The 27481-nt window shown below is 38.3% G+C and overlaps 1 protein-coding gene across 1 annotated transcript in view; it reads left to right on the top strand.

Annotated features, from left to right (window-relative positions):
- Positions 1-27481, top strand: part of UGGT2 (UDP-glucose glycoprotein glucosyltransferase 2) — a 149773-nt gene that overhangs the window by 12940 nt on the left and 109352 nt on the right. The window contains exons 7-13 of the mRNA XM_072400833.1: positions 130-133; positions 1089-1189; positions 13420-13519; positions 15662-15722; positions 17582-17673; positions 18444-18594; positions 23912-24031. Coding sequence (XP_072256934.1) covers positions 130-133; positions 1089-1189; positions 13420-13519; positions 15662-15722; positions 17582-17673; positions 18444-18594; positions 23912-24031 — 629 coding nt within the window. The remainder of the gene's footprint in view (positions 1-129; positions 134-1088; positions 1190-13419; positions 13520-15661; positions 15723-17581; positions 17674-18443; positions 18595-23911; positions 24032-27481) is intronic.

Here is a 27481-nt window from a genome sequence, read left to right as displayed (position 1 = left end):
AAAAAAGTTTTTGACTTTGGACATTGTGATGTTTACTTATTTTCAGGTCTACTGTTCCAAATTAATATAGATATATAGTACACCTCAGTAAATAGTTTTTCTTTTTAATTTGCATTACTTATTAATTAGCAAAGTAGTCTAAATATCTGCTAGCCTTGTATAAAAAGTATTTTCCTTTTACACTTACTAACAGGTTGTTCTAGTTTAAGCTGAAGTAACTGCAATTCATGATTTCCTTTAATTTACTTCCTATAATACTTTACTATTTCCCAAATCGTTTTTTGTTTTGTATTGTTGTGGAGAAATTGCAGATATGTTTTACAACCCATGGAGGACTTACAAGCTAAACTTTCTCCTCCTATCTTTTCACATCATCTCTGTGGGGTTTGGGTCTGGACTTTAGCAAGCCCATTCGGAATACCATAGCTTTGCTTTACCTGTTTTGATATAGACTTTTTTCATTGCATGATCTAACTTTAAAATGGCTCCTTATGTACTATACTGTATGAAGATCAGGGGTGCCCACACTTTTTTGGCTTGCAAGCTACTTTTAATATCACCAAGTCAAAATGGTCTACCAACAAAAAAAATGCTAAACATATATTTATTTATATATACCAAGTATGACACAGAATTGACTGGAGCTAATGAGACATTGAATGGCAAAACATTGCACAGCCATTGCGCTACACGACTAAAGTGACAGGAAAGCTACAGTTCACCTGTCATAGGAGAATGATGTGCTGCACAAGAAACAGAACTGATAATCTGTACAAAGGTATCTCGGTAATTGAACCCTGAGCCTGAACTGACTTGGCCGCCCAGCACTGCTCACCTCAGACTGCCCTCTCTGCCTCACTCCCCACTGTTACATGAGCCTTGGACGCAAATTTCCTGGTATTGTCTGATGAAAGACATCGCCAGAATCCCTATAGACGTACAGAAGGGAGGGGTAAGGCAGTGCTCTGCGATCGACCAGTAGATCATGATTGACGTGTTGGACACCCCTGATGTAGAGTATGTCTCAGTAACACAGTATTTGCACTTTACGTTTAAATTAAACATTCTGTTAAATTTTTTTTCTCAAGACAAATGTATCCTGACTTGAAAGATAACTTGGTGGAGTTTCGAAAACATTTGATTGAAAGCACAAATGAGATGTTGCCTTTGAAAGTCTGGGAACTTCAAGGTACGTTTCACTTTTATTTCTACAATATTACTGAAAGATGACCTTGCATCAGCTGTAACATTTTACCTCTGCTACTGTTATTTGTCAGTTCTTAGCCCTTTCTTAACTTTTTTTTTTTTCCTGTGCACATAACCTTATAGTACATGGTGTCGTCTTTAGTTATGCATCACCAGGAGTTGGTTGCAGCCTGAAACCAGCCCCCTGATTATGTGCATGCTATATGTTCCTCGATCAATGTGAGATCTGTCAAAGAACTTAACTTTTCACACATTACCTTTTATCAAATTATTGTTAGTTATTAGTGGTGTGAACAACATTCCTAATTAAAGTGATTAATGTTTGTTTTTTGCATTAAAATCCAAAGTAGTACTTTTTCGTATCTATAAATAACAATCTTGAATTATGATTACACAGAACATATTTTCTTTAATTTATACTCTAGATTTAATACCAATTCAGTTAAGATTATATCTTCTGCTAAATGTGTACACAATGCCTTTAGTAAGGCTCAGGGAGGTGACAGTTGAGAATCAGAATCAGAAAGAAAGGTGATTTAAGTGACCAGGTTGTTTGTACCAGGTGGGCGGAGTATGTGTTGTGAGTATTTCAAAAACTGCTGATCGGATGGGCTTTTCACGCACAACCATTTTTAGGATGTACAGAAGAAAAATAGAAATAGGGTGGTCAGAAAAATAGAAAATATCTAGTAATTGGCAGTTATCTGGGGAAAAATGCCTTTTTGACATCAGAGGTCATTGGGCCAAAGTGGTAATAGAGATATTGACCAAAGTGGTAATAGAAAGGTAAAATGAACTGCTCATTACAACTGTGGTATGCAGAATAGCATCTCTGAACAAACAAAACATTGAACCTTGAAGCAGATGGGACTACAGCAGCTGGAGACCACCCTGATTGCCACTCTGTTCAGCAAAGAACAGACTTCAGTTTGCATTGGATCACCAAAATTGGATCAGAGAAAATTGGAAAAACGTGTCTGACATGATATGTATGGATTTCTTCAACATTAGGGTAGCAAGGCCACAATGGTATGTTGGATATTTTCTTGATGCACTTTGGGTTCCTTATTACCAATAAAACATTGTTTAAATGCCATAGCTTCCAATAGAGCTCATTTGGGATGTGGTAAAACAAGCATCACATGTGTGATCAACACCTGTTTATGAAAACTCTAAGATCTGGTCAAACTGACCTAAGAGTCCATCTGTGTGCAGTCAGGTATCACATGATGTCTGTATATATACGGTAAAAATACCTGTTCTGAAAGACCCCTGGCCCTGCAACACCTATGAATTTAAACACTAACATATGCTCCAAACAGGACAGAGACAAAGTTGTGGCAATGTAAAGATCAGGATTGTTATCATTACTTAACTCTTCCTACAATCTCACAGTGGCATCCAGTGATAAATGTTGGTGGTTGGTGAGTCTTCAGCAGCTACTTGTGGTTGTGGTGTGCTTACAATAAATTCATTAGAACAGAGCCGGAAAAATTTGGTACCACTATAGCGGCGAGAAGAGAAGGCTGTCAACCTATATTCACACACTATGCAAAGCAGCCATTAATAACAGATAATATAAAGAGATCACTAATAATGTTGAATGAGGTGCAAAGATTAATAGTAAAGATGGAAATGTTGTCCAAAAACCACATTAAGCCATACACTCCACAGAGCAGCAGGGCTTGGTGAAAAAATGGCCAGAACAAAGTAATTACTTATAGAAAATAGGTTAAACATTTGAAGTTTGCCCAAGCTTATGTGGTGGAGTCCTCAAACATCCAGAAGAAGATCAGATGTGGTGTAAGGTGTGTTGCAAAGCCTACAATTTTCTTATAGCATGACGGTGGTAGCATCATGCTGTGGAGTAGTTTTTCATTGCATGGGACTGGAAAACATGTCAGCATTGAAGAAAACATATATGGCACTAATTATAGGATATTTCTTGACGAGAAGTCTATTTTAGTCAGCCATTAATTTGATACTGGGATGAAGGTTCCAGCAGGACAATGACCTTAATTATAATAAAGCTACACTGGAGTGAGTAGACCTCAGTCCAGTTGATATCCTGTGGTATGACTTGACAGTTGCATTAAATCAAAGCACCCTATTTAACTTGAAGGTCCTAGAGCAATTTTGCCTAAAGTAAATAGGCAAAAATGCTAGTAGCTAAACGTGATAAGCTAAAAGAGACAAATAGGTAAGGATGTTGTGTAAATAAAATAGAGCTAACATCTAGGGCTGATATCGGGCGAGAATCTGGCGTGTGTACAGCGCCAGTCATCCATTGTCCGAACAACCATCCTTGCGGATTCATGGACGACTAATGGACCTAATGCAAAGGAAGGGAGAGAGCGCGCAGCAGGGTGCCACTCCATCGCTCCCCCCCCTCCCCTCTCCATAGAGCAGAACGGTGCTCTATGTACAGCACTCGTTCATGCATCGTGCAATATTAGTCGTTTGAAAGGATTGTGAAAGGTCCTTTCCAAGACTATTTTTGCATGTGTGTATGCGGCTTTAAATCTAGGTTTTAATGTGACAAAACAAGATAAACACTGGAGTACTGAGAGCTATGAATACTTTTTTCACTGTGTATGTGTGTGTTATTTTGTTAAACTTTAGGTATTGATGACTGAAGTTTATCTGTGAGCTCCATCGCAATTTCAATATTTACCCTCGTCCCCTTCTGCTTGTTAGAACTGTATTTATGTTTGCAATACCCCTCTGTAGAGACGATAAAATGTATATGAATAGTCCTGACTAAAAATCTTCTTCCTTGTGTTATACTTCTGTACCGGATGCCACATGAATCTCACAAACCAGAAGTAATGGTTATTCTCTTGCTTCGTGTTTTACAAATGCATTCTGAGTACAGCCCCTTTTTTTTGCAGGTTAAATGGGAAATATTGGATACTTTTCCTGAAAAGTTGCTTCTTAATTTTTCCAACAGTTAGTGTGCGTTAATAACACCCTGCTTATTTTGTTTTCTTTTTTCCTCCAAGTGCTGTTTTTTATTTTTCATGTTTGTTCTGGAGGTATGTCATTGAAATATTAAGGGAATTATTCTTTATTAGGCTTTTCTGGCAATTTTGTTTGACAATCCCTGTTGACTTTAATGGCACTTACTACTAGAACTGTCACTTCACTCTATATAAAACAGCCCCCTAAGTGTCTGGGAAGATAAAATATATGTCTCCCCAAAGCACACTGCAGCCTTAGGTTGCTGTGGCAACCACATATTCCAGCAATTACAAAACAGTGATTTTTAACGCTACAGAAAGCAAACATTTTTTTTCTCTTTAAAAAAGAGCAGAAAATTCTCAGGAGGCAGTTGTAGCATTATGTGAGTTAAACTAGCATTAATGTGGGGTGGGGGGGCTGATTTTAGCTTGTATGTTGGTGTACATTTTACGTTGATGTCTTAAAGGTTAGACCTTCATCGGCTTACTGGTGTGGTATTCCCCAAAAATTTGCCTAAAGGAACCTGTAAGAATGTTTGTTTCTACAGATAATAAAATGAGTAACTAGCTTTTTTTGCTAATAAAAAAATAATTAAGTTCCCTTATCTGTTCTGGTAAATGCCTGTACAAAGTTTATTGGGTGCTACTACCATGTTTCCCCGATTTTAGGACATCCCCATTAAGTAAGCCACCCCCGATTTTTAAAAAAATAATTAAAATAAGACACTCACCCGTTTATAAGACAGCTTCAGATATCTGATCCTGCGTGTGTGTCCTTTATGCTGGCTGCAGCGTGTGTGTCTTTGATGCTGGCTGCAGGGCGTGTCTATTCCTGAGCCAAACTGAAAGTAAAAAGCCTGCACACGTGCCCCCGCGATTCTGAACAAGGAAGCAAGCTGCTGATCCCTGCCCTAACGGAGATCCCTGCACTTAATTACGGGTAAGTGATCAGAAGGGGACAATGGAGTCAATGGAATAGAGTGATCAGAAGGGGACAATCATTTCATAGTGATCAGAAGGGGACAATCATTTCATAGTGATCAGAAGGGGACAATCATTTCATAGTGATCAGAAGGGGACAATCAATGGCATAGAGTGATCAGAAGGGGAATATGAACGGCACATGAGTGATCAGAAGGGGACAATCAATGGAAACATGAGTGTCATGAGTGACTTTCAACAATAAATGTGTACTGTAGTCTTCTTCATTGAAAAATAAGACATCCCCTGAAAAAAAGACCCAGGGCATATTTTGGCATTTCAAAAAATATAGGAGAGTGCATTATAATCGGGGAAACAGGGTATAGTGTGATTCCTAGCACTATATTGTTCTAGTATAGTGTGATTCCTACTGTAGTATGTCTATAGAGAATGGTGTACCATTCAGCTTTCCACTCCTAGGGACAAATATCATTTCGGAGCAGACTTCTCGACAGTAATTGAACCAGTCGCAGTATTTGTGGATCTAGCAGTAAGCTTTGGCACTTCTTCCATTGGCATTCGGATGCTCTGGAGGTAAACTAGCTCTAAAATTTCACAGAGCTTCAAATTACAGTGGAGTCTTCTGTTCAAATCAGTGTAATGGAAGAACTCGTTACCCTTTCTTACTGATTGAAGGGACTGGCAACCCTTTTTGCACCTCCATACCGGCACAATATGTCCACAGACCTTCTTGTTCGTCAACATCAGTGGGCCATCGCACTTGCGGCAAGAATTTTCCTCAACCAGGCGACCATGTTGGAGGATATATCGTGACGACGTTTCTTCACTTTGCACCACTCCAGTATAAAACTCTCGTAACAACTTTTTTTGTAAGGGTATGCTTGTTTCCACTGGTAAGGCTAATCTTAATGGGAATCTTCATGAAATCGAAGGTTAGGTGTTTTTTAGTAGTGGCCGTTGCTATAATGGTTACTAAGGTTAAATAAAGAAGTTTCTGGAGTAGTAGGCTATAAATAGAATGTGAGGTAGGAACAAAAAATCTTGGTAGGAATCACACTATAGTAGCACCGCTTTTTGTTTGTGAAAATATCTTGTGCTTTCTTTGGGGACCCCAAATCCCAAGAGCATGTCATATGCAGATGCCAAAGTTTAGCCCTAGCACAAACATTGATTTGCTATTCAAAAAGCATGCATCTCACAGATTATGGAAAGCTGCATCATTTTCTTTAAAGGATGCCAATGTTCTGAGTTGTTAGATTGGCTACCAAGTTATCTTTGCCTAGGGTGCCGAAGCACTGGTTTTACATTAACAAGAGCTACCGGTATGTGCTAGAGCTGCCTTCTAATAGGTGCCATATATATATCAAATATCAATATATAGTACATATATCAATTTAGTTTGGTTTGTTTTTTTATAGAGAAATGTTCACTTTAATTGTGTTTTAAATTTATTTTTTTTTATATCACCATCATTTGAATTCCAAATTTAGGTGTTGTAAAGCTCTACACCTTTTCTTTTTCCGGTGGTAATCACAAAATCTATTAGATTAAGGGTTTCTGAATTAAGCTAGCCAGATGCTATGAGTCTGCTGGGATTGACTTCAAACAGTTTTAAACTGTTAGGCAATATATATTAATTTATTGGGTGTGTTGATATTAAGCAATAAATAAAAAAACTGCTTATTATCTGTGCTGAAATTAAGATAGCGCAATCATTCATATCTGAAAGGCTGGAGCAAACCCAAACATCAATTGCAGAATGTGCCCTTGTAGGCAAATTTTCTTAGGACATTAGTGAAATTTCAGTCCTTTGCCTACTTCCAATACCTTGCTCTCAGACACAGTCCAGTGTTCAACCTAGAATATATCGGGTGGAAGAAGCTGTTGGTGGGTGGCAGCCCCTATATTGTGACCCAACTATTCAGTAACCACTATTCAATGGTGACTGAAAAGTGCCGGGTAGTGCGCCCAGCTAAAAGGGGCTGGAGAGAGAACACTGCAGTCTAACACAGGGTGGGATGATAGCATTTTGTTTTTTTTTTTTTTTCTTGTTTTTTTAGGAATGGATTTTATAGTGCTCAATGGAGTATTCAAAGTTTGAAAGACCCTGATCTTTTACATGTCTACCACTTTGTCTCTGACCCCTCTTCCCTCGATCTTCATGTTATTTGCTTAGTGTTGTTGCAGAGTCAGAGTATACTTGAATCATGGGGCATTTTGATTTCACACTAGGGGACGCTTTTCAGCTAAATATGTCCTTTCTGAAATGTATTGGCTGAAACAATTTAGCTATGTTGTATTTGTATGTTTCATTCAATATAAAAAATCCAAATGAAAATTCATTTTAATTTCAGGTTGCAATGTAACAAAACAGGGCAAACCTTGAGAGAGACAAATATTTTCAAAAGGCACTTATAGCTCAGTTTGGTATATAGCATGCTATCATATTTCAGGGTTGTTTTATTATATCATTCTGCTGTTTGTGTAACTAATGGTAGTTGGTAAAAGCATCCCTAAGGCTGGGTTCACATAGACGGTTCTTGCCACATTTTTTATACGTTTTATGCACTTTTACAAGCAGTTTAAAGCTTGACTTTAGAATTCTAAAAATCTTTTATAAATGTCTGATGTGGTTTACCGCGAATAGCCGCGATTTGCAGCCATTTTACATTTTATAAAAGTTTTACTTTTAACCCTTTTAGGGAATGAGTACAAGGGTACAAAAAACCCCCTTCCTCATTCCCGAGAGGGTTAAAATATGTGTAAAAAATTGGACGAGGCTTGAATGGTAAATTATTTTTTTAAATGTGTTTGTGTAACTAAACTTTTTTTTTTTTTTGCAGGTTATCCCAATGACAGTATGATTCCCACGGCTGGAGTCATGACATGAGCACAGCCATGGGACTCCTTCTGACAGTGAGGAATTCCTGGGCACTAGGGGTTAAATGAGGACAAGGCTCTCTATTCACCTCTAGTGCTTTGTGATTGGCTGAGGTTTTCCATTTCTCAGCCATTCAGCACTAGACTTGAATGGGGAGACTTGTCCCCATTCATCCTTAGTGCTCTGTGATTGGCTGAGAAATAGGAAACCCTGATGACAGCTCAAGCATCATCAGGATTTCTCTTTCCTCAGCCAATCAGGGAGCTGAGCTCTGCTACCCTCATTACCCTTGCAGCCCTAGAGAAGCTGTAGTATGTGCTACAGATATAGAACACATGTCACAGCTCCTCTAGGGCTGTGGAAGCAATCAGGGTAGCGGAGCTGTCAGCATATCAGAGCTCCGCTGATTGCTCCGCTCCCTGATTGGCTGAGGAAAGGGAAATCTTGATGATGCTTGAGCTGTCATCAGGGTTTCCTATTTCTCAGCCAATCACAGAGCACTAGAGATGAATGGGGACAAGTCTCCCCATTTAAGAGCCAGTGAAGTGGTGCTAGTGACCAACTTGGTGGCAAGTTGTCTGCCACGCAGAATCCCTATATCCTGGGGTAGGCCTAAACCTAGTCTAATTCTTTATTGTTTACCTTTTTCTCCTTTTTTTCTTTTGTTAAGTTTATATAGTGGAATCCTATCCACACTCAATATTGCCTTTAGAAAATTGAAACCAGACAACCCAAAACCTTCATAAATGCTATCACCATCAAACAAATTCACAGCAGTAGACAAATCCAGCATATCTCCACTTCACCATTATTTTATATGCAGAAACTACAAGTACCAGCAGAAAATAAATCAACCTGTATCATGTCCCTGTTGCTTTCTGCCCATTACCATGTACTGAACATAGGAGCTTTTTTTATTTGTATTTTTTTTACCTATCCATGTGTTATTGTGATATCATTATTGAAATGTATACCATGGTAGTGGCTTTGTTACTGAATGCCATTTCTTCTTGGTAGCAAATGTGATCTTTTTTTTTTCCTACTCCCTAAAAGACAACTGATTATTACAACAGACTCCTCTATACTGATAAACTTTAGAATTCATTGTTTTCATTTTGCTAGTGTTTGTGGAGTTCTGCCAACTTTGGCATATAATCACAATATAACATAGTATTTTCTAGCTTTGAGGTTTATAGAAGGAAAATAAAGTATTGATGGTCTTATTAAAAGCTGATAGCTTACCCTAGAATTGATGACTTGTTTACCAGAAAGTTCTTGGCGTGAGCTGTTATACTTTTATTTTTTACTTCATACAGAGTTATGCCGTGTTCATATTTTCTGTTTGATGAGATACAATTTTGCCAGTATTCTCTATAGATTTAGTACCACTGGGTGATGCACTTTCAAAACGTAAATCTAAATGGTTTTCAATAGATATACAGCAATCTTGTCAAATGATTTTCATCCAAGGCACAGGTTGTATATTCTTCAACACCTCAAAGGCTAAAACACTTTAAATATATGATAATTCATGCATAATTTTTTTTTTTTACAAGGCCGTACATAAATATTAAGAAAAAACAACAATATGTATCTAAAATGAAATCTTAACTAACTATATTTTTCGAATAGTGGATACCTCACACAAAATTTAATTGTCTGGCAGTCAGTAAGAAAAAAAAAAATAATCCCCTGATGTGAGTGAAAGAAAGGAAAGCCCCTGCGCAGGTAGTTAGTGGGAGAAGGAATGCCCTGGTGGTTAGTGGCCAAAGAAGAAAAAAAAAGCCTGATGGTGTTGTCTGTGAGAGGGAAAGTAAAAGTGTGCGTTTATAGAGGAACTAATATACTGCATTGCAAAATTGTTTTTTTATTGTAGAAAGGGGCAGCTCAATGCAGGGTGCCAAGACATGGCAGGCTACCTGGCATTTCCCAGGGCTGTTGGAATTTAAGTTGTCCTGGCCAAAGATCCACCATCCAGAAGAGGGGCACATGAAGTTGGCTTTGCTTGCTACGTGTAGATAGAAAAAAATGATATCAGGAAGCTGTGTGTATTTTATTGCAGAAGAAACAAACCTGGTCTCAAATTTTAATTTTTTTTTTTTTTACATTTAGTTCTGCTTTAAGTCTGTTAAGGGCTTTTCAAGACCCTGAGACCGATGCGAGTTCCAGAAGTTGCTGAAGGACTCAGCAGTAGCCATGCTGAGCAGGCATAATAAGGAGCTCTGCGTAGGGCAAGGAGATGCTGTTGGGGGGTTAGGAATCTCTGCAGCAAATTGGTTGCTCTGTAGGGGATAAGAATATTGGAAGGTCTGAGGCTCAAGGCTGGGGCAGTGAAGGGAGCTCAGTACTTGGATAAATGTCATAGACACCCTAATACACTGTATTACCATGATTCCCTTGCGTCAGTAAGGGCCTATTTGCTTGTTTTCATTCTGTGAGAACACCTGCAAAATAGAGCAGAGCAGGTCCAATGCAGATATTAATAAGCCATTACAAACCTCTTGCTTAGAGCATATCTACATGTTAGATGGATAAACGGTTATAAAATCCATGTTTTTTTTTTTATAAAGATGAGCAGAAAAAAAACAGTATGTAAGGCACAGGAAGTAACAACCATAAAAATGTAATATACCATCTTCTTGGTCTAATCATATTGTTTAGGGATACAAAACAATCCTTACAACCAAGCTGGAGCAGTTCAAAAATGTCAATTTGGACTGAAAATCAAAGAGTTCATCATGTATGTTTATTCTAGTCTTTGTTACTTAAAAATTTCAAGCTCTATCGTAATTTTTAATTAGGGATGCTCTCTTTTTTTTTTTAGAACGGACAACACCCATCTCTACTGCAATAATGAACGTGCTTGCTCACGTTTTTTTTTTAAATTGAGTAAAGTTCCACTTTAAAGTGCCTGTAAACCCCAGAAATGTTGCATGAAAAACACTTGGGCAGTTCTGATGGCATGATTGGCGGTGGGGGAGCCTCACTGTCATATTAGCACATAGTAGAGCAGCTGCATGCTTGGTGGATTCCCTGATCATGCTGTGGCTTAAACATGATGAGGCTACAAAAATTTAGGATTTTGTTAACTAATAGAATTATGACCAAACTGTGCAAGATCTAACTAATTGCCATGCTGGTAAGCTTGCTATACTAATATAGGATGATACCTTTGGGTACTTTATGCTAAAAAATGCACTATGATATCAATATAGTTTTTCCAATACAACATTGATGTGAGCTCACAGCTGAGATTTTTGTTTACTTTTTTTGTCCATGTTTTCTGAAAAATCGATAGAACACAAAAAGTGCAGATGTTAAACATTGTAGGGTCTCTGATAAAGTTTTAGGGGTTAAAGATTACAGAAAATTGAGAAAAACAAAATAACATTTTTTAAAAAGAGCACCTGGTAGAGAAAAGAATTTTGATTATTTCGTAAAGCTGTCAACCTGACATTGTAAGCATTTAGGATTTAATAGCAGCTTAGTAGATCAAGAGGAATTATTCTTGTTATACTTGGACTTTTCCATCAAAGCAATTTGAAAAAGCTCCTTATTTATTCAGTGTGCCATGTTAATATTATGAGTACCTGAAAAGTGCATTGTTGCAGGGTGGTAGTTGAGAAGGGTACATGTGCAGGTATGGTGGTGAGAGTGTGTGTGGGGGGTGCAGTTGCAATGGCACAGTGCAGTGAGAGTAGAGGGATGTGACTTGTGTGGGAGAATGCCATAAGCAGGTGGGGTGTTTGCAAACCTTTGATGCCTTCCTGGACAGCCTAGTGGGATATAAATGGTTGTAGTGAAAGCAGGAGGAATGCATTTATGTTGGGTCACACATTGTAAGATGGAGGGATTTGTAGACGTACAGAATAAAGGAGAGGTTGTGTGGTGGTAGGCATGCACATATAAAGGAGAGTGGAGTTATGCAGCTGTCATATTTGTGTGTGTGTGTGTGTGTATGTGTTATAGTTCTCTGGTGTAACAAAACATGGAGTGGTAGATAAGGTGTGGAAGATTAAATCGATGAAATAGACATTTCTATTGGAAGTGGCAAAAAGAATTTAGCAATATCATCAATAGAAAAACAGTATACTTATATTATGAAAATAAACAGTCCAAACATTTTTGTAGTGTTGTGTAGCATAGGAAAGGAATAGAACTCCTGCTAAGCTTTTATAGATTTTACCAATGGGTACTGTTTCACAGATGAGTTCTCCCAATTTTAAATTTTCCTATCTCTTCCTGACTTATTTCTGGTACAGTAAGTATAGGGAAAACTCCCAGATGGAATACAGAAAATGATTAAAAAAAATTGACAGGTTCACTTTAAGCAGAATGTAGAAAAGAATGAGTTGAACATATTCTAGACTAGCTTTTTCTACCTTTTTACTAAATTTCCTTAAAAAAATATTCAGCTCTTAGTAAACCTTTGCTAAAACCAATTTATTGGGAGTCGGTGGGAAAAAAGCCTTATAATTTGGTGTCCAGTGGAAAGAATTACAGTGGTGGGTAGGGTACTTCATTTTAAAAGCAATAAACACATTGTTAGAATCATGCAGCTGTCTCAACCTAGTAGCAATGTTCCCAGAACTATGCATTGGTCATCATATGATATATCCTAGATAAACTATTATGATTATTTATATTGTTAACTCCTCCAAGAAGTTAGGTAGGAGCTGGATTGTGTATGCTTGTTCCTAAGCTGAATACAGTTTAGACGCATAATGTGCTGCTGAGAAATTACAAATTGTTTTAGTGTGTGAAGAATGTGTATGTGAATCCAGTAGGTTTGTTTTAGCTGCTACAAATGTTAGCAGTCAAAATAGAATGTGAAAACTATAAATATAAAATTTTAGCCATCCACTACATGCATATCTTTAAGTCATAATGCAGCAATTATAGCACTGATGTTCACTTTACACTTACGGATATAAATGTTTATTAGGAAATCTCAAATGAGCTTGCTCGCAACCCCAAATTTATAATACATCTGTGGCAAACTGTATGTATGTAATTCTGTATTACTGCTCAGCTGCAAGTTCACATAATGAACATGTATCAGTGCTCGTCTAATTTCACAAGCTGTCAGAAAGCTGCAGGTAAAGTCCATATGACATCAAATGAATTTTCTGCTCCTTAAAACAGACATCAAAGGATTTTTTTTTCTTTAATCAGCTTCTCTTACTGTGGACAGTATGTTGTCATTTGGAAGATTTAGAAGCGAAGTGTGCTTGTTGGAGTTTAATATGTAATACATTGTTGTCTCCCGTTAATTGGAAGGATGTGTCAGAAATCTTGTGAAATGTGCTCTGCCATAGCTGCTATGAGTAATCTGTTAATTGATGCAAAGAACACTACCATTTTTGCAAAGTTTTCTTGAGTCTGTTTAGTTTCACATTTTTCTTGGTAACCGTGTTTGTTTTTTTGCAGATCTGAGTTTTCAAGCTGCCTCCAAAATTTCCTCCACTCCTCCCTATGAAACTTTAAAAGTTTTGCGTGATATGTGCCAGAACTTTCCTATCAAAGCAAGGTAAATATTGTCCCGAAAATGCTGCAGCTGCTGTATTGTGATAGTCCAGTGGATTTATTCAACTGCTGCCATATAAACTGCAGCATTCCTATTGTGATAAATATTTGTACATGTCTGTGCAGCAGTTCCTTTAAATGTTTCTGATAAATAGGAAGGTTAACATTCTTTTTCCATCAACAACCTTGCTTGCTTGAATTGGCCTTCAGAGCAATTCGAAATCTGAGATCTATGGGGTTGGTCAAGTGATTGGGCCATGTTTGGGGATATTGGATATTAAATCTTTCGGAAAAAAATGTATTTGCAGAATCAATGTTCCTCCCAGATTCGGGTAACAACAGGTTCTGTTTTAAAGGTCGTCAATTTTGGATTGGGTCCCATTGTTGAAGATCTTGTTTGTGGTTAGTAATCAGATTCTAGAGATTGTTTTATGGAGATTGTTACCTCTAATCCCAATGTGGGTACCTGTTTCCTTCCTTTTTTGAACTTTATTCTCTTTTTTATTCTATTTATTTATTTATTCATTTTTTGGTTAGTGGCTTTTGCTAATTCTTAAACTTTTAGATAGAGATAGTCTATCATACAATGAATAGCATCAGGGAAGTTTGTATCAGGGGATGAAGATTAAAATATTCTTTAGAAGCCTTTGTGCAAAAAAAAAAATAAAAATAATGTTTCTAAGGGTCTACAAATGTTCTTGTGTAACGGTATATTACTCTACATTATAGTTTAATTTGTGAGAAGGTTGCAGTTTTGAATTGATTAAAAAGGAGTGTCAATACATTGAGTTATACATTTACGTGTGATAAACCCAGACATTCAACAAAACAGACAACAAAAAAGTTGTTTCCTGTAGATGCTTTATAGAACCGATAAAATGACTCTGGCACTTCATTCACATAAAATTTAGAGTTTTATGACCTGAGTTCTCTCTGCTTTTGCAAGCCATCATTTAATCTTTCTCTTCCTATGCTCACCACCTTGTATTCCTCATGCCTAAATATTTTTGTAGTCCAATAAATGTAAATGCACTCCATAATAAGAATCCATAAACTTCTTAAAGAATGGACTGTGAGAAAAAACGCTGTGAATAGCAGTGTACTGTATAAAATAATTTTATGTTTCTCCTGTATGATTAGGAATATCTACTTTGAACACCTACCATTGATATGGCGAAACAATTATGTGTAACCCTGTCGTATACAAATAAGGTTTTTCATTAGTTTTACCTGGAGATTTGTGGTTTTGTGGACTTATTAAAATTATTTGGTCACATTTTACATTTTCTACTGAATATTGAGTAAAGAAATATAAATAATTAGCATGTATTTTGTTTTATCAATTGTAGACTTATTCACAAAGTGTTGCTCTTTTTTATTTCCCAGAGCTATGTCCCTTTTTGACAGCCACTCAATAGTAAATAATATAAATGTTACTTTGAGATTTGAAGCTCAAATGTAAAGTTCCAGTGTCTGCTGCATTTCTCTTTCAGATGCTAGATGACGTACTGGCTCCTACAGGCTGCATTAGGGAGGCGCTGATCTAATCGGAGCTAGGAAAAAAATTGTTCCTGGATCTCTAAAATCCCGGACTCTCACTCTTTTAGTTATTAGCTGGCAAATGCCTAAAATCCTGGACCAAATCTATTCCGGGCTTCACCCATAATAGTCTATCTTCTCCAGTCTTTAGGAGCTTTAATAAATTAGGCCCTATATTTCATTCAGAAATTTTATTTTTCCTAGAGCGAAATAGTGAATTGAACTTGATTACGGAGCACTGGAGGGAGCACAGAGCTGCACCTCCTTCAGGAAAAAAAAATAATTTCAGCCTTTACTTCACCTTTTCATTTAGTTATCCTAGTATATTTTTAATATTACTTTTGCAATAAAAATTAAATGTCCATTTTCAATTCTGATATGCTTTTTAATTAAAGGCAATAAGCAATTTGTATATCTTCTATTTAGATAAAATTTCACACTGGGAAACACAGAAACATTTCAGAAAACATTATTATGCATATTTGATGATTTATTCATTTGTTGATTGTGAACTGTGCATGTTTTTGTGTTTGACCAAAAAGTGTAGCAGTCCTATTTAAATTCCATAGATGTTCTTGGAGTAAAACATTTTTAATATTTTTAACAGATCATTGACCAGAATTGCATTAAACCAGGAGATGAGAAAAGAAATTGAGGAAAATCAGAAGGTTTGTTTTATAATAGTGATCCTATGTATGTGTGTTTATAACATATCTTGATATTTTCATCTAATTACAATGGGTTAGCACTTATGTTTTGTATTTTGTTTGCAGGTGGCTAGGTGTTATCTGTAGTGATAAACACTGGCCATAAATTATGTTTGAATATTATTTTTAACATTATATTACAGACATGTTATTTTGTCATAAAATATGAAAACTGCTGTTATCGAATAAACTATTTTTGGAGTCTCTGTGCAAGTTCTTATTTCATGTGTCTGTCAAGGGGAACTGTCAGTGAGGTTGTTGTGCATTTACTGCACCCTTGTGCCAGTGAACTGCTGCCTTGGGAGGGGGGGGGGACTCTGTAGTAGCTTCTCCCTTCGGCAGCCCCATGGAGTATGCATGGGAGCCAAGGGGTTACCTGCATGCCAAAGAGATGTCAATAGGCCTTGGTGAGTGGTGATAAACTGCTGAACTTAGCCTTTGCAATTCCAAACAAAACACTCCATTTTCCATTTTGCCAATGATAAAAACCCTTTTTTTTTTGGGAAGTCCACAATTTTAAATAGTCACACCTAATATTCATGGGATAAAGGGTCAGAGAGAATGGCCTACATCATTAGAGGACCATGCCATGCTCCCCTTGTGTCAGCTAACAATATGAAGTTGGTCTTTCAGGTAAATGATTTTCAAACTGGACAAATGAAATCTATAAAAATGTTGCCTAGTGTTCTAAAAATCTATTTCTGATTTAATATGCCCATGAATATATATATATATATATATATATATATATATATATATTTGTCACTGAATGCATGTTTTTAAAAGGCGAGCACCTACCACACCTACCAGTGGTCTCCAAAAGCACTTTTTCAAGGAATTGTGTCTGGGTACTTTATTAATTTTAAAATATAATTTCAGTTCAGATGAGATATTTTTTTAATTTGTGTATAACTGGTAGTTAAAACTCTAGATGCCTGTTTGACATTATATGCACATTCCATCTTAAATAGCGGCGCAGAGGTTCAGTATTACATGCATTTAACTTGCTGTAGGTCTGGAAATGTACAAATAAGTGTAATGAAGAGATAATTAAAAGGATACAAGCTGGACAGAAGCTCTTATGAGTAGTTTTGTCATTTTTTTTATATTCAGCTCCCCCAAGTGAATAGCACTAAAAGCCTGAGTATTTGCAGGCATTAAGTTGGCATTGGCGAAGCAGTGCCTATAGAACATCCATCTAGCAGCAGGGGATGGTGGCTCCAGCTGTGCAGAACGGAATCATTCCCATTTGAGATAATGAAAATCGAGCACCAAAGCGTAATGAAGGGAGAGAGATGACAAAGGTGTTAAAAGCAGAAAATATTATGATGATTGGGTTTAGTCAAAATAGCATCCCAGCTGCTAGGTAGCCTATGAAATCAGGGCATTGCTAGAAAGGTCATCTGAAAATAATAGTTTGTTAAATTTTCATTACAATGTATTTGTCACATTAGACTGTTAGCAAATGAAAGTTACAAAAGCTTTTTTTTTCTGGGTCTTAATGCGCTTTGTTTTGCAATATTACTTTTTACTCTCTTAGAAATTTTCTTTTGGGGTTTTAATTAATCCTTTTTTTTGTGTGTAAAATAACCTTGTTTTTTTTCCTTTTATTTTAACAGTTGGATTTAGTTGTGGTTTCCCAAATGTATGTGGGCTGAATTATGTTTTAATCTTCAGTCCTATAAGTGTTGTAACCTTGTGACTATATTGGCTTGCCTTTCTTTAGTGTCACCCTTTTTAGTTACATGGGTGTAATTGTTTTGTGTTAAATTACATAGAAAACTGTGTTTTTAGGATTTTCTTCTTTTATCTTCTGACAGCATCTAGCTGAAACATATGGAATCCAGCCTGGAGATGCAGGTCTTTATATAAATGGCTTGCAGATTGACCTAGATGTTCATAATTCATTCAGGTAAAACGTTTTGTTTTTTTTTTGTATCAGGCAAATAAGAATTTGTTGTGTTTACTGTAGAATTATGAAGATTTTATTTATTAACATTTATAATTTCATGTTTTCCATACAGAACACATTGATAAAAAAAGTCCGTATTTCAGTATATTGAAAGCACTTGTGCATAGAAGGTGACTTCATGTAGATTTTACAGTTATATTATCAAAACTTACATGAAAATGATGAACATACTGCAAATTGTGTAGGGTCCGAATCTGGTCTTTACCAAATGGCTAATAATGTGGCTAAGACCATGACTGGACATAGAGCTTGATGGAGTGGTGTTTAAAACGGAAATACATGTAATTGACATTAAACCAAAACTACGCTCCTCTCCTTCCGAAGAGATTATGGGATCATTGCCATATGGGATCTAAGTTTGCTTTTTAGAGCTTTAACAATCTCCCGCTCTGAGGGTCAAGTTTTTCCCCGGGGGAAGGAGGGGGAATTTTGATATCTGCATAAAGCAAATGGTCATGGTCATTTTGTGCCTGATAAATTGATACATTGTAGTTGGAGGAAAGTGTAGCTTATGTAAAAAAAAATACCAAAAACAAAATCCTAGATTGCAAAATCACTTTTATGTTGATGATACACATGGAATTACACTCTAATGGAACATTGATGTGCTCTTGGTGGTAAACTTCATCAGACAGAAAATGATATTGATGAAAGGTGGATGCTTTAGAAAACTTAAAGAGCTTCCCTTTTTATTTATTTATTTTTTTTAGTATCTTAGATATTTTGAAAAATGAAGCTAAAGCTCTACATGGCCTTTCTGTTTTGGGAATAAAAAATGAGGATATCATCAAGTATCTACGCTTACAAGTACATCCCGTAGAGGAAAGCTATGCCTTGGATATCCGTAATTCTGCTATTAAGGTGAGTTATTTAAAAACACATAATATATTTGGAATATTTTCAACTTAAAAATAGTATGGAGTCAACTTTTTTCTCATTTTGGTTCTGTTCATTACCACAAATAATTTTAAATGAAACAACTCAGATGGAGTTGAACTGCAGACTTTCAGCTTTAATTCAGTGGGTTGAACAAAAAGATTGCATTAAAATGTGAGGAACTTAAGCCTTTTTTTTTTTTTTTTTTTTACACAATCACTTCATTTCAGGGGCTCAAAAGTAGTTTGGACAATTGACTCAAAAGCTATTTCATGGGCTGGTATGGGCAATTCCTTCGTTATGTCCTATGTTACTTGGACGTCCACGAAGGACAACAGTGGTGGATGATCGCAGAATCATTTCCATGGTGTAGAGAAACCCCTTCACAGTCAATCGTATTGATGTCCAAGTCTACAATAAGGAGAAGACTGCATGAAATTAAATACAGAGGATGCACTGCAAGGTGCAAGCCACTCATAAGCCTCAAGAATAGAAAGGTTAGATTGGACTTCGCTCAAAAACATCTAAAAAAGCCAGCACAGTTCTGGAAAAACATTCTTTGGACAGATGAAACCAAGATCAACCTTTACCAGAATGATGGCAAGAAAAAAGTATGGCTAAGGAGTAGAACAGCTCATGATTAGGGATGAGCGAACACCTGGAAGTTTGGGTCTGCCGGGTTCAGCCGAACTTCGGCTCAAAGTTCAGGTTCGGGACCTGAACTTGACCCCGAACCCCATTGAAGTCTATGGGGACCCGAACTTCGGGGCACTAAAATGCCTGTAAAAGTCAGAGTAAGGGCTAGAGGGCTGCAAAAGGAAGCAAAATGGGGGTAAGAGCAGGACAATTGCCCTGCAAACAAATGTGGATAGGGAAATTACATAAAATAACAGAATAGGAAAAAAATAAAAAATAATAATCTTGAATTAGGAGGCGGAGGTCAAAGTGAAGTAGGAGGTTTAGGAGGCGGTGGACGTGGCGGTGTAGATAGAAGTGGTGGAGGAGGAGGTAGCCAACACTGTTTTTGTTGTTTGTTTTTTCTTCCATCATCATCCATTCTTCCATCATCGCCTAAGTGTTTTTTCATGGAGACATAGAAGTGGGATAGTAACGCTGAGGACAGCGTCATCGGCACTGGCCATATTGGTGGAGTACTCGAAACAGCGCAACATGGCACACACGTCCCACATGGAGGCCCACTCGTTGGTGGTGAAGTGGTGCTGTTCCGCAGAGTAACTCACCCGTGCTAGCCGCAGCTGAAACTCCACTATCGCCTGCACCAGCATATGCAAGGTGGAGTTCCACCTTGTGGGTACGTCGCAAATGAGGCGGTTAGCAGGAAGGCTGAAGTTACGCTGCAGCGAAGACAGGCGAGCAGCAACAGGGTGAAAACGCTGAAAGCGCGCACAGATGGCCCCTACTTTCTGCAGCAGCCCTGGCATATCGGGGTAATTTTTCAGGAACCTCTGCACCACCAAATTTGGCACCAAATTCATGCGCCAGGCAAGGGATGTGTGTCAAACCAGCTAGGCCCGGAGCTGCTACGAGATTTCCCCCGTTATCGCACACCACCGGGCCGGGCTTGAGGCTCAGTGGCACCAACCACTCATCGATCTGTTGTTCCATGCCCGTCCACAGCTCCTGCGTGGTGTGGGGTTTTTCCCCCAAACAGATGAGTTTCAAAACAGCCTGCTGTCGTTTCCCCCTGGCTGTGCTGAAGTTGGTGGTGAAGGTGTTACGCTGACCGGATGAGGAGGTGGTGGAGGAGGAGGAAGCAGAGTAGGAGGAGGAGCCAACAGGAGGCAAAGAGAAACGTCCTACAAACCTCGGTGGCGGAAGGACATGCGCCAAACTGCTATCCGCCTCAGGCCCAGCTGCCACTGCATTTACCCAGTGTGCAGTTAGGGAGATCGCGGGTGGGTAGGGGGTTACTGCCTCTTTCTCTCCAGTGTTTGGGAGATGGACAGCTGAATGCTTCCATGGGAGAGTGTGGAGATGCTTGATGATGGAGGTGGTGGCTTTGCTGCCTTTGCTGCCAAAACCTCTGTTTGCGGGGTGGCAGGTGCCACTGTCACTCCAGAGGGGGTGGAAGAGGCCGAGACTGCAGCAGAAGAGGGAGCAGGAGGAGTCAGATCTTTCATGGTTTTTGAGGTGTTTACTCCACTGCAGCTCGTGCTTTGCATTTAGATGCCTGGTCATGCAGGTGGTGCTCAGGTTTAGAACATTTATGCCTCGCTTCAGGCTCTGATTGCACAGCGTGCAAACCACTCACATCTTGTCGTCAGCACATTGTCTGAAAAACTGCCACGCCATGGAACTCCTTGGAGCTGGCTTTAGTGTGCTCAGTCCCTGGGTGCGGTGGGCAGTAGCAGGCGTACTGACTAGGGGACGGCCACTGTGCTTTTGCACCCTGTTCCCTCTTTTGCTGTGCGGCTGGCGCTGTTTGACCACCACCTCTTCCTCCAAACTGCAACGTCACTTGCATGACCTTGTTTCCATGTGGCGTCTAGGACCTCATCATCCTCCACATCATCTTCCACCCCTGCCCTTCTTGCCGGTCTGCACGCTGCAGAAAGCTGCAGCAGTTGACACCTGTTTCCTCATTATCTGAGACGTGCGGCGGTGGTCCTCCTATGTCCACATCCTGAAACATAAATGGTTGGGCATCGGTGCACTCAAACTCTTCCACTTCTGAGGCAGGGCTATGTGGATGGCCCACGGAAACCCTGCCAGCAGAGTCATCAAAAAGCATAAGAGACTGCTGCATGACTTGGTGCTCTGCTTGGCTGATTTGCAAGGGGGTGAGATGAAAGACAGATGCCCATGGGCTGCAGGTGCCAACTCTGCGCATTCAGCAGGGGACAGGGTGGTGGACAATGTGATGGAACTGGAGGCACTGTCAGCCACCCAATTTACTTCCTACTTGTTCTGGCCTCACCATTTGTACACCGGTATTCGGGCCTACAAAATAATGCTGAACGCTCTGTCGCCTACGTGCACCTGAGGAAAGGGGTTTCATTTGGGCGTGTAGCGTGTAGCTGGCACAGATCGACCACGTCCTCTCCCTGCAACAGGAGCTCCACCAACACCAGCAGCACCACTACTGGGGCCACGTCCCTTATTTGATGCTCTCCTTATTCTTCGAGGTCACCCACCAATCTAACAGACAGATTATATTAATTTCCCTGTCACGTATGCAATGCAGGTGTACCTCACACAAAAAATGGGAATATATCACCCACCAAACTAACAGCCAGATTAATTATTATATTTCTGTGTCAGGGGTGCAAAGATGGTGCATTGCACCCACAAGAAATCGCTATAGGTCACCCACAGAATTAACAGCCAGATTGTTTGGCTGCCCTGCAGCCTTTCAACAAGCTTTAAGTGCCCGAACACCGAACACAAACCCGAACTTTTCCGGCAAAGTTCGGGTCCGGGTACCCAAAATCGTAAAGTTCAGTACGGACCCCCAAAGCATACCACATCATCTGTAAAACATGGCAAGGGCAGTGTGATGGCTTGGGCATACATGGCTGCCAGTGGCACTGGGACACTAGTGTTTATCCATGATGTGACACAGGACAGAAGCAGCCGAATGAATTCTGAGGTGTTCAGAGACATACTGTCTGCTCAAATCCAGCTTAATACAAATTGAATGAGTGTCATCTCATAATACAGATGGGCAAAAACCCAAAACATACAGCCAAGGCAACCCAGGAGTTTATTAAAGAAAAAAGTGGAATATTCTTGAATAGCCAAGTCAGTCACCTGATCTGAACCCAACTGAGCATGCTTTTCACTTGTTGAAGACTAAACTTTGGACAGAAAAGCCCACAAACAAACAGCAACTGAAAGCCGCTGCAGTAAAGGCCAGGCAGAGCATTAAAAAGGAGGAAACCCAGCATCTGGTGATGTCCATGGGTTCAAGACTACAGGCTGTCATTGCCAGCAAAGGGTTTTCAACCAAGTATTAGAGATGAACATTTTATATTCAGCTTTTTATTTGTCCAATTACTTTTGAGCCCCTGAAATGAAGTAATTGTGTAAAAAAATAAAAAAAACTTTAGTTTCTTACATTTTTATGCAATCTTTTTGTTCAACCCACTGAATTAAAGCTGAAAGTCTGTAGTTCAGCTGCATCTGAGTTGTTTCATTTAAAATTAATTGTGGTAATGTACAGAACCAAAATTAGAAAAAAGTTGTTTCTGTCCAAACATTTATGGGCCTAACTGTATTCACTTGCATTCTAAAGGCATTTTTATAGCAGCCTTAAATTCCAACCCCGATTTAAAGATATGCAGAGACAGAATACTGGCTATGGCTCATTAGTCATTATAGAATTTATAGAAATATTATGCACTGCTAAAATATGCAGGATCTTAGGTGCTAAAATTTAAACATACACACATGTCCCCAAGTAGCCTCAATCTAAGGCCTATAAGATAACATTGCAAACATCCCTTAAGCCTAACTTGCCAGCACACTTGCCAAGATCTGACTGCATTACAGATACTAAGAGACTTTTAAAGGTAAGTAAGGAAAATGTGAAAGATTTTATTTAATGGTTTAATGTACATCTTTGAGGGGGTGAAAAAGAGAAAGTAACAAAGTGGATGTGGTTGCCAATTGTTTGACTGTGTGCTTATTTCCCCAAAGAGTGCTTTAAAATGTAAAAAATCATCTTACTTTCTGTCATTTTCTAGCCAGATACAATAGAATACCTTAATATTACAGGGAGTATTATGAAGACAGTCATGGCTCATGAAAATAGGCAAACAGTCAAACAATTGGCAACCACATCCTAAAAAAAAAGCTTGTTATGGTGATATGCACAAGTGAAAATCTTTTATTTTGAGATACAATTGATTCATGTAATGAACCTGATTGATAACACATCAATTGATTTATGGAATGCTGCTAACGTCGTGTCCTTCTGATGAAGCCTACGGGTAAAACGCGTCAAGGACCATTAAAAGCAAACTAAACCACATCATTGCAGTATCCTAGTCATTCAATGACAATTTGTTTGTATAAGAATTATTGTTTTTCATGATGTTTTTAAGAGAAAAAAAATAAATTGCAAATGTTTTTTAAATTTTAATTCTGTTACAATTATGCACCATAAGAAACATTGGCATACTTTTGCAAAAGGGAATTTAATTATAAACTTGGAGGATGAGGTGTAACCTATAATACACCCCCAGTGAACCAGTATTATAAAATGAAAAAAACAATCTATTGTATAGCTAGTGATTAATCAGCCATGTTATATACCATATAACATTTTTTCTGTTTGCAGTGGATTAATGATATTGAAACAGATCAAAAGTATTCATCATGGCCTTCCAGCGTTCAAGAGTTGTTAAGGCCAGCATTCCCTGGAGCCATACGTCCAATCAGGAGAAACTTTTTTAACTTGGTGAGTATTTTGTACTCTATTCACATTGTTTGCCTATCTCTTCTAGTCCATTAACACATAATTTACTTGTTATATTGTTCTTACTCTATCATGTAATTGGGGTATAATATTCATTTTGCTTACTGCATCCAAACAAAAATTGGTATTTTCTAACTGTATTTACTAGTGCTTCTGATCATTTTCTAATTAGTTTCAGTAAGACAAATATATTAGTATTACAGTATTACAATAGCAATTTGAAGAAACTATTGTTTGTGGGCAGTACAGGTAGTCCCTGAGTTAAGGACATCTGACATACGGATGATTTCTAGATTCAAACGGGGATTCCCTGCTTGCTTGTGTGCAGTACGGTGGCTGGAGCTGGTGGTTTGCATGACTTGCAAAATAAATCTTTTGCTAAGCACAGCTGAGGTTGTGGGTGATCTTAAGAGCTTGAGCCGCTCTGTATCAACTCATAACTCTTTAATGACCAAGACAAACTCTGCTGTTTCTTTTTGTATATCAAAGCACAGTTTGTTCTAGAAGTTAATGAATGTCTAAAGTTTTTTTTTGCTGTGTTTGGTCACATTTGTTAAAATAATGTACCTGTTCCGACTTACAGTTAGGTCCATAAATATTTGGACAGAGGCAACTCTTTTCTAATTTTGGTTCTGTACATTACCACAGTTAATTTTAAACGAAACAACTCAAATGCAGTTCAACTGCAGACTTTCAGCTTTACTTCAGTGTGTTGAACAAAAAGATTGCATAAAAATGTGAGGAACTAAAGCCCTTTTTTTTACATAATCACTTCATTTCAGGGACCTAAGTAATTGGACAATTGATTAAAAGGCTATTTCATGGGCTGGTGTGGGCAATTCTTTGGTTATGTCATTAACCGTCCTAGTGGTAACCCCGAGTGTGACTCGGGGTAGAAAAACGTTGCTGAAAGTGGTAACCCCGAGTCACGTTCGCGGTAGGTAAACCTGGGAAGTAATAAATAGTAAATACAGCCTTACCTAAGCCGCCGGCGTCCCGCGCCGTCCATCGCCACAATCCCTGTCTTCCCCGGCGTCTTCTGCACACAATGAGTCACCGTTGCCGGCGGTGAAATTAAAAATCTATTTGTATTGCATTCAATACAAAATAACTGTATTGAATGCAATACATTGGATTTATATGTGTAAAAGCAGTACATTGTTTTCAAGAACATTTATTTTACAGTATAAAAAAATAGTATGAGTATAATATATATTTTTTTAATGCTCTGCCTGGCCTTTACTGCAGCGGCTTTCAGTTGCTGTTTGTTTGTGGGCTTTTTGTTAAACCCGCTGAATTAAAGCTGAAAGTCTGCAGTTCAACTGCATCTGAGTTGTTTCATTTAAAATTAATTGTGGTAATTTACACAACCAAAATTAGAAAAAAGTTGTCTCTGTCCAAAGATTTATGGACCTAACTACTTACAAATTCAACTTAAGAACTAACATACAGTCCCTATGTTTTATAAAATCTGGGGACTACCAGTATTAGAAATGAAATGGATAACTAGAACTACTGTTTAAGGTGTACAAAGGTATTGTTATTTACGGAAAGTGAAAGCTTAACTTTTTGTCACGTAAATTAAAAATAGATGCTTGGAGAGTTGGGTAGCTTAAACATGATGGTTCTTGGAGATCATCCACTACTTCCTTGATGAACATACCCACCAGGCACCTAGACTGCCACTCTTCAAACATGCTAAGGAGAAAAGTATATGCCTCAAGCTCTTAGTGTGCAGCACATCCAACAATATATTCTTCCTTCCAATACAATACGTCTGGGCACAGGCTGCAACATTACGGCACTGATGCTTTCATCCTCAAGACAGAGCCAGTCCTTTTACCAGACCTTGCCAGGGTGAGATTTACAGGATGTAGAGAAGAGGACACCTTCTGCAAGGATTCAGTTAGGCAGAGAAAGTCTCAACGTTTTAGTACTCCACTGCTGTAAACTTTGCAGAGTCCAGCATAATTTTGGACTCTTCCTGCAGGCCACTTCGAGTTGCAAAGCACATTTGGAAGCCCAGCAGCCTCCTATCTTTTTGGTCCAAATTTGCCTGTCTGAGCCTTCCTTGTTACAAAAAGGAGCATTGTCAATCCTTCTCTTATCCTTTCACTGGCACCTCCATTTGTTGTAGTTTCTGGGGATTCTGATTTAAGGGACTTAATTCAAGCAGTGCATACTAGATCAAACCTATAAACCTCAATTATAAGGGTTAGGACCACTTATCAGACAGTCTTTCTTAAAATTAAACAGGACATAGCCCAGGTTGAGGAGAAAGCTGATTGCTTGGAGTGTAAACATCTAACTTGCTGCCGAGAGTTTCTAAATTCAAAATGGATATAGACCTTTACTACAGACAGCCAGTGGCCTTACAGTTATAATTGGTTAGTTTTGAGGACGGGTCTTGAACGAATATTACTTGTCTGTGTGGTGTTTCTGAGAATTTTGGAGCTTATGGCACCCTAACTGCAGCATCAGATTAACAACTGTTCTATTATGAATACCCTCCTCCATATTTTAAAACTGATGTTAGAAGGATAGGAAAAACATTCAAAGGCATTATTCAGGTGGGAAGTTTGTAGTCTGTTATGTGTCATCTGCAATCCTTTTTGTAGAATCAAATTGTATTCTTTGCTGGGGTTGTTGAAAGTGATTATTAGGGACATAGCATTTTATTATGCGCCCTAACATTATCCCTCTTCCTATTTTACCTGCTTGTTATTTTGTTTTCCTTGTTATTTCCCTTTATTTTCATTGTATAAATATCTGGCATTTGGAATAATTATTTTATTAATATTATATAAGTTTACAATATGTGTAAAGAACTGAAGCGTTTGAGTAGAATTTTGGATTTGGCACCTTGCATGGCTCCCTTTTAAATATTTTTCTATTATCAGTCCTATGTCTAATATCTTGAGAGCTTTCCTCTCTCCTAATTAAAGATAATTGTAAACCTGCTCTAGAAAAATGGGGGAACCATCCAACAAGGTTCTCCCAGGACCACAAGGTGTGTTGGACTGCAGTCAACATTGTTTTGTGTACTTTGTGTCCATCCTACTTGTATGATCAGGATTATGGGAGTATGGAACTTGTGTAGCTCCATGAAATAGGGTTTTTTTAATGTACAATCTTATTAGTCGCTCAATTTGCTTATTAGATGGTAATTAGTGGTTTATATATTTTCTTTTTAGATACCTCAGGCTTTTATCTTTTATTGTTTTTATTTTGTGTTCTTTTGTTTTTTTTTTTTTTGAGATTATGTATTATGTTGGATGTAACAAAGGAAATCTCCAGGCTGTCCTGCGTGTACAGCTTCAGTGTGAGCTCCTGTGAATTATTGGTTGTTACTAGAAGTACAAGGGGGTGTTTAGAAGTTCCTGGTTTTGCCCAAAAAGAAGAGAGCCAGAGTTATGAATTAACATAAATCCT

Source organism: Pyxicephalus adspersus, chromosome 1, assembly GCF_032062135.1.
Source record: "Pyxicephalus adspersus chromosome 1, UCB_Pads_2.0, whole genome shotgun sequence".
In the NCBI taxonomy this organism is placed as follows: Eukaryota; Metazoa; Chordata; class Amphibia; order Anura; family Pyxicephalidae; genus Pyxicephalus; species Pyxicephalus adspersus.
Note: the sequence above shows the minus strand (reverse complement) of the source record. Positions and strands in the feature narration are given on the sequence as shown.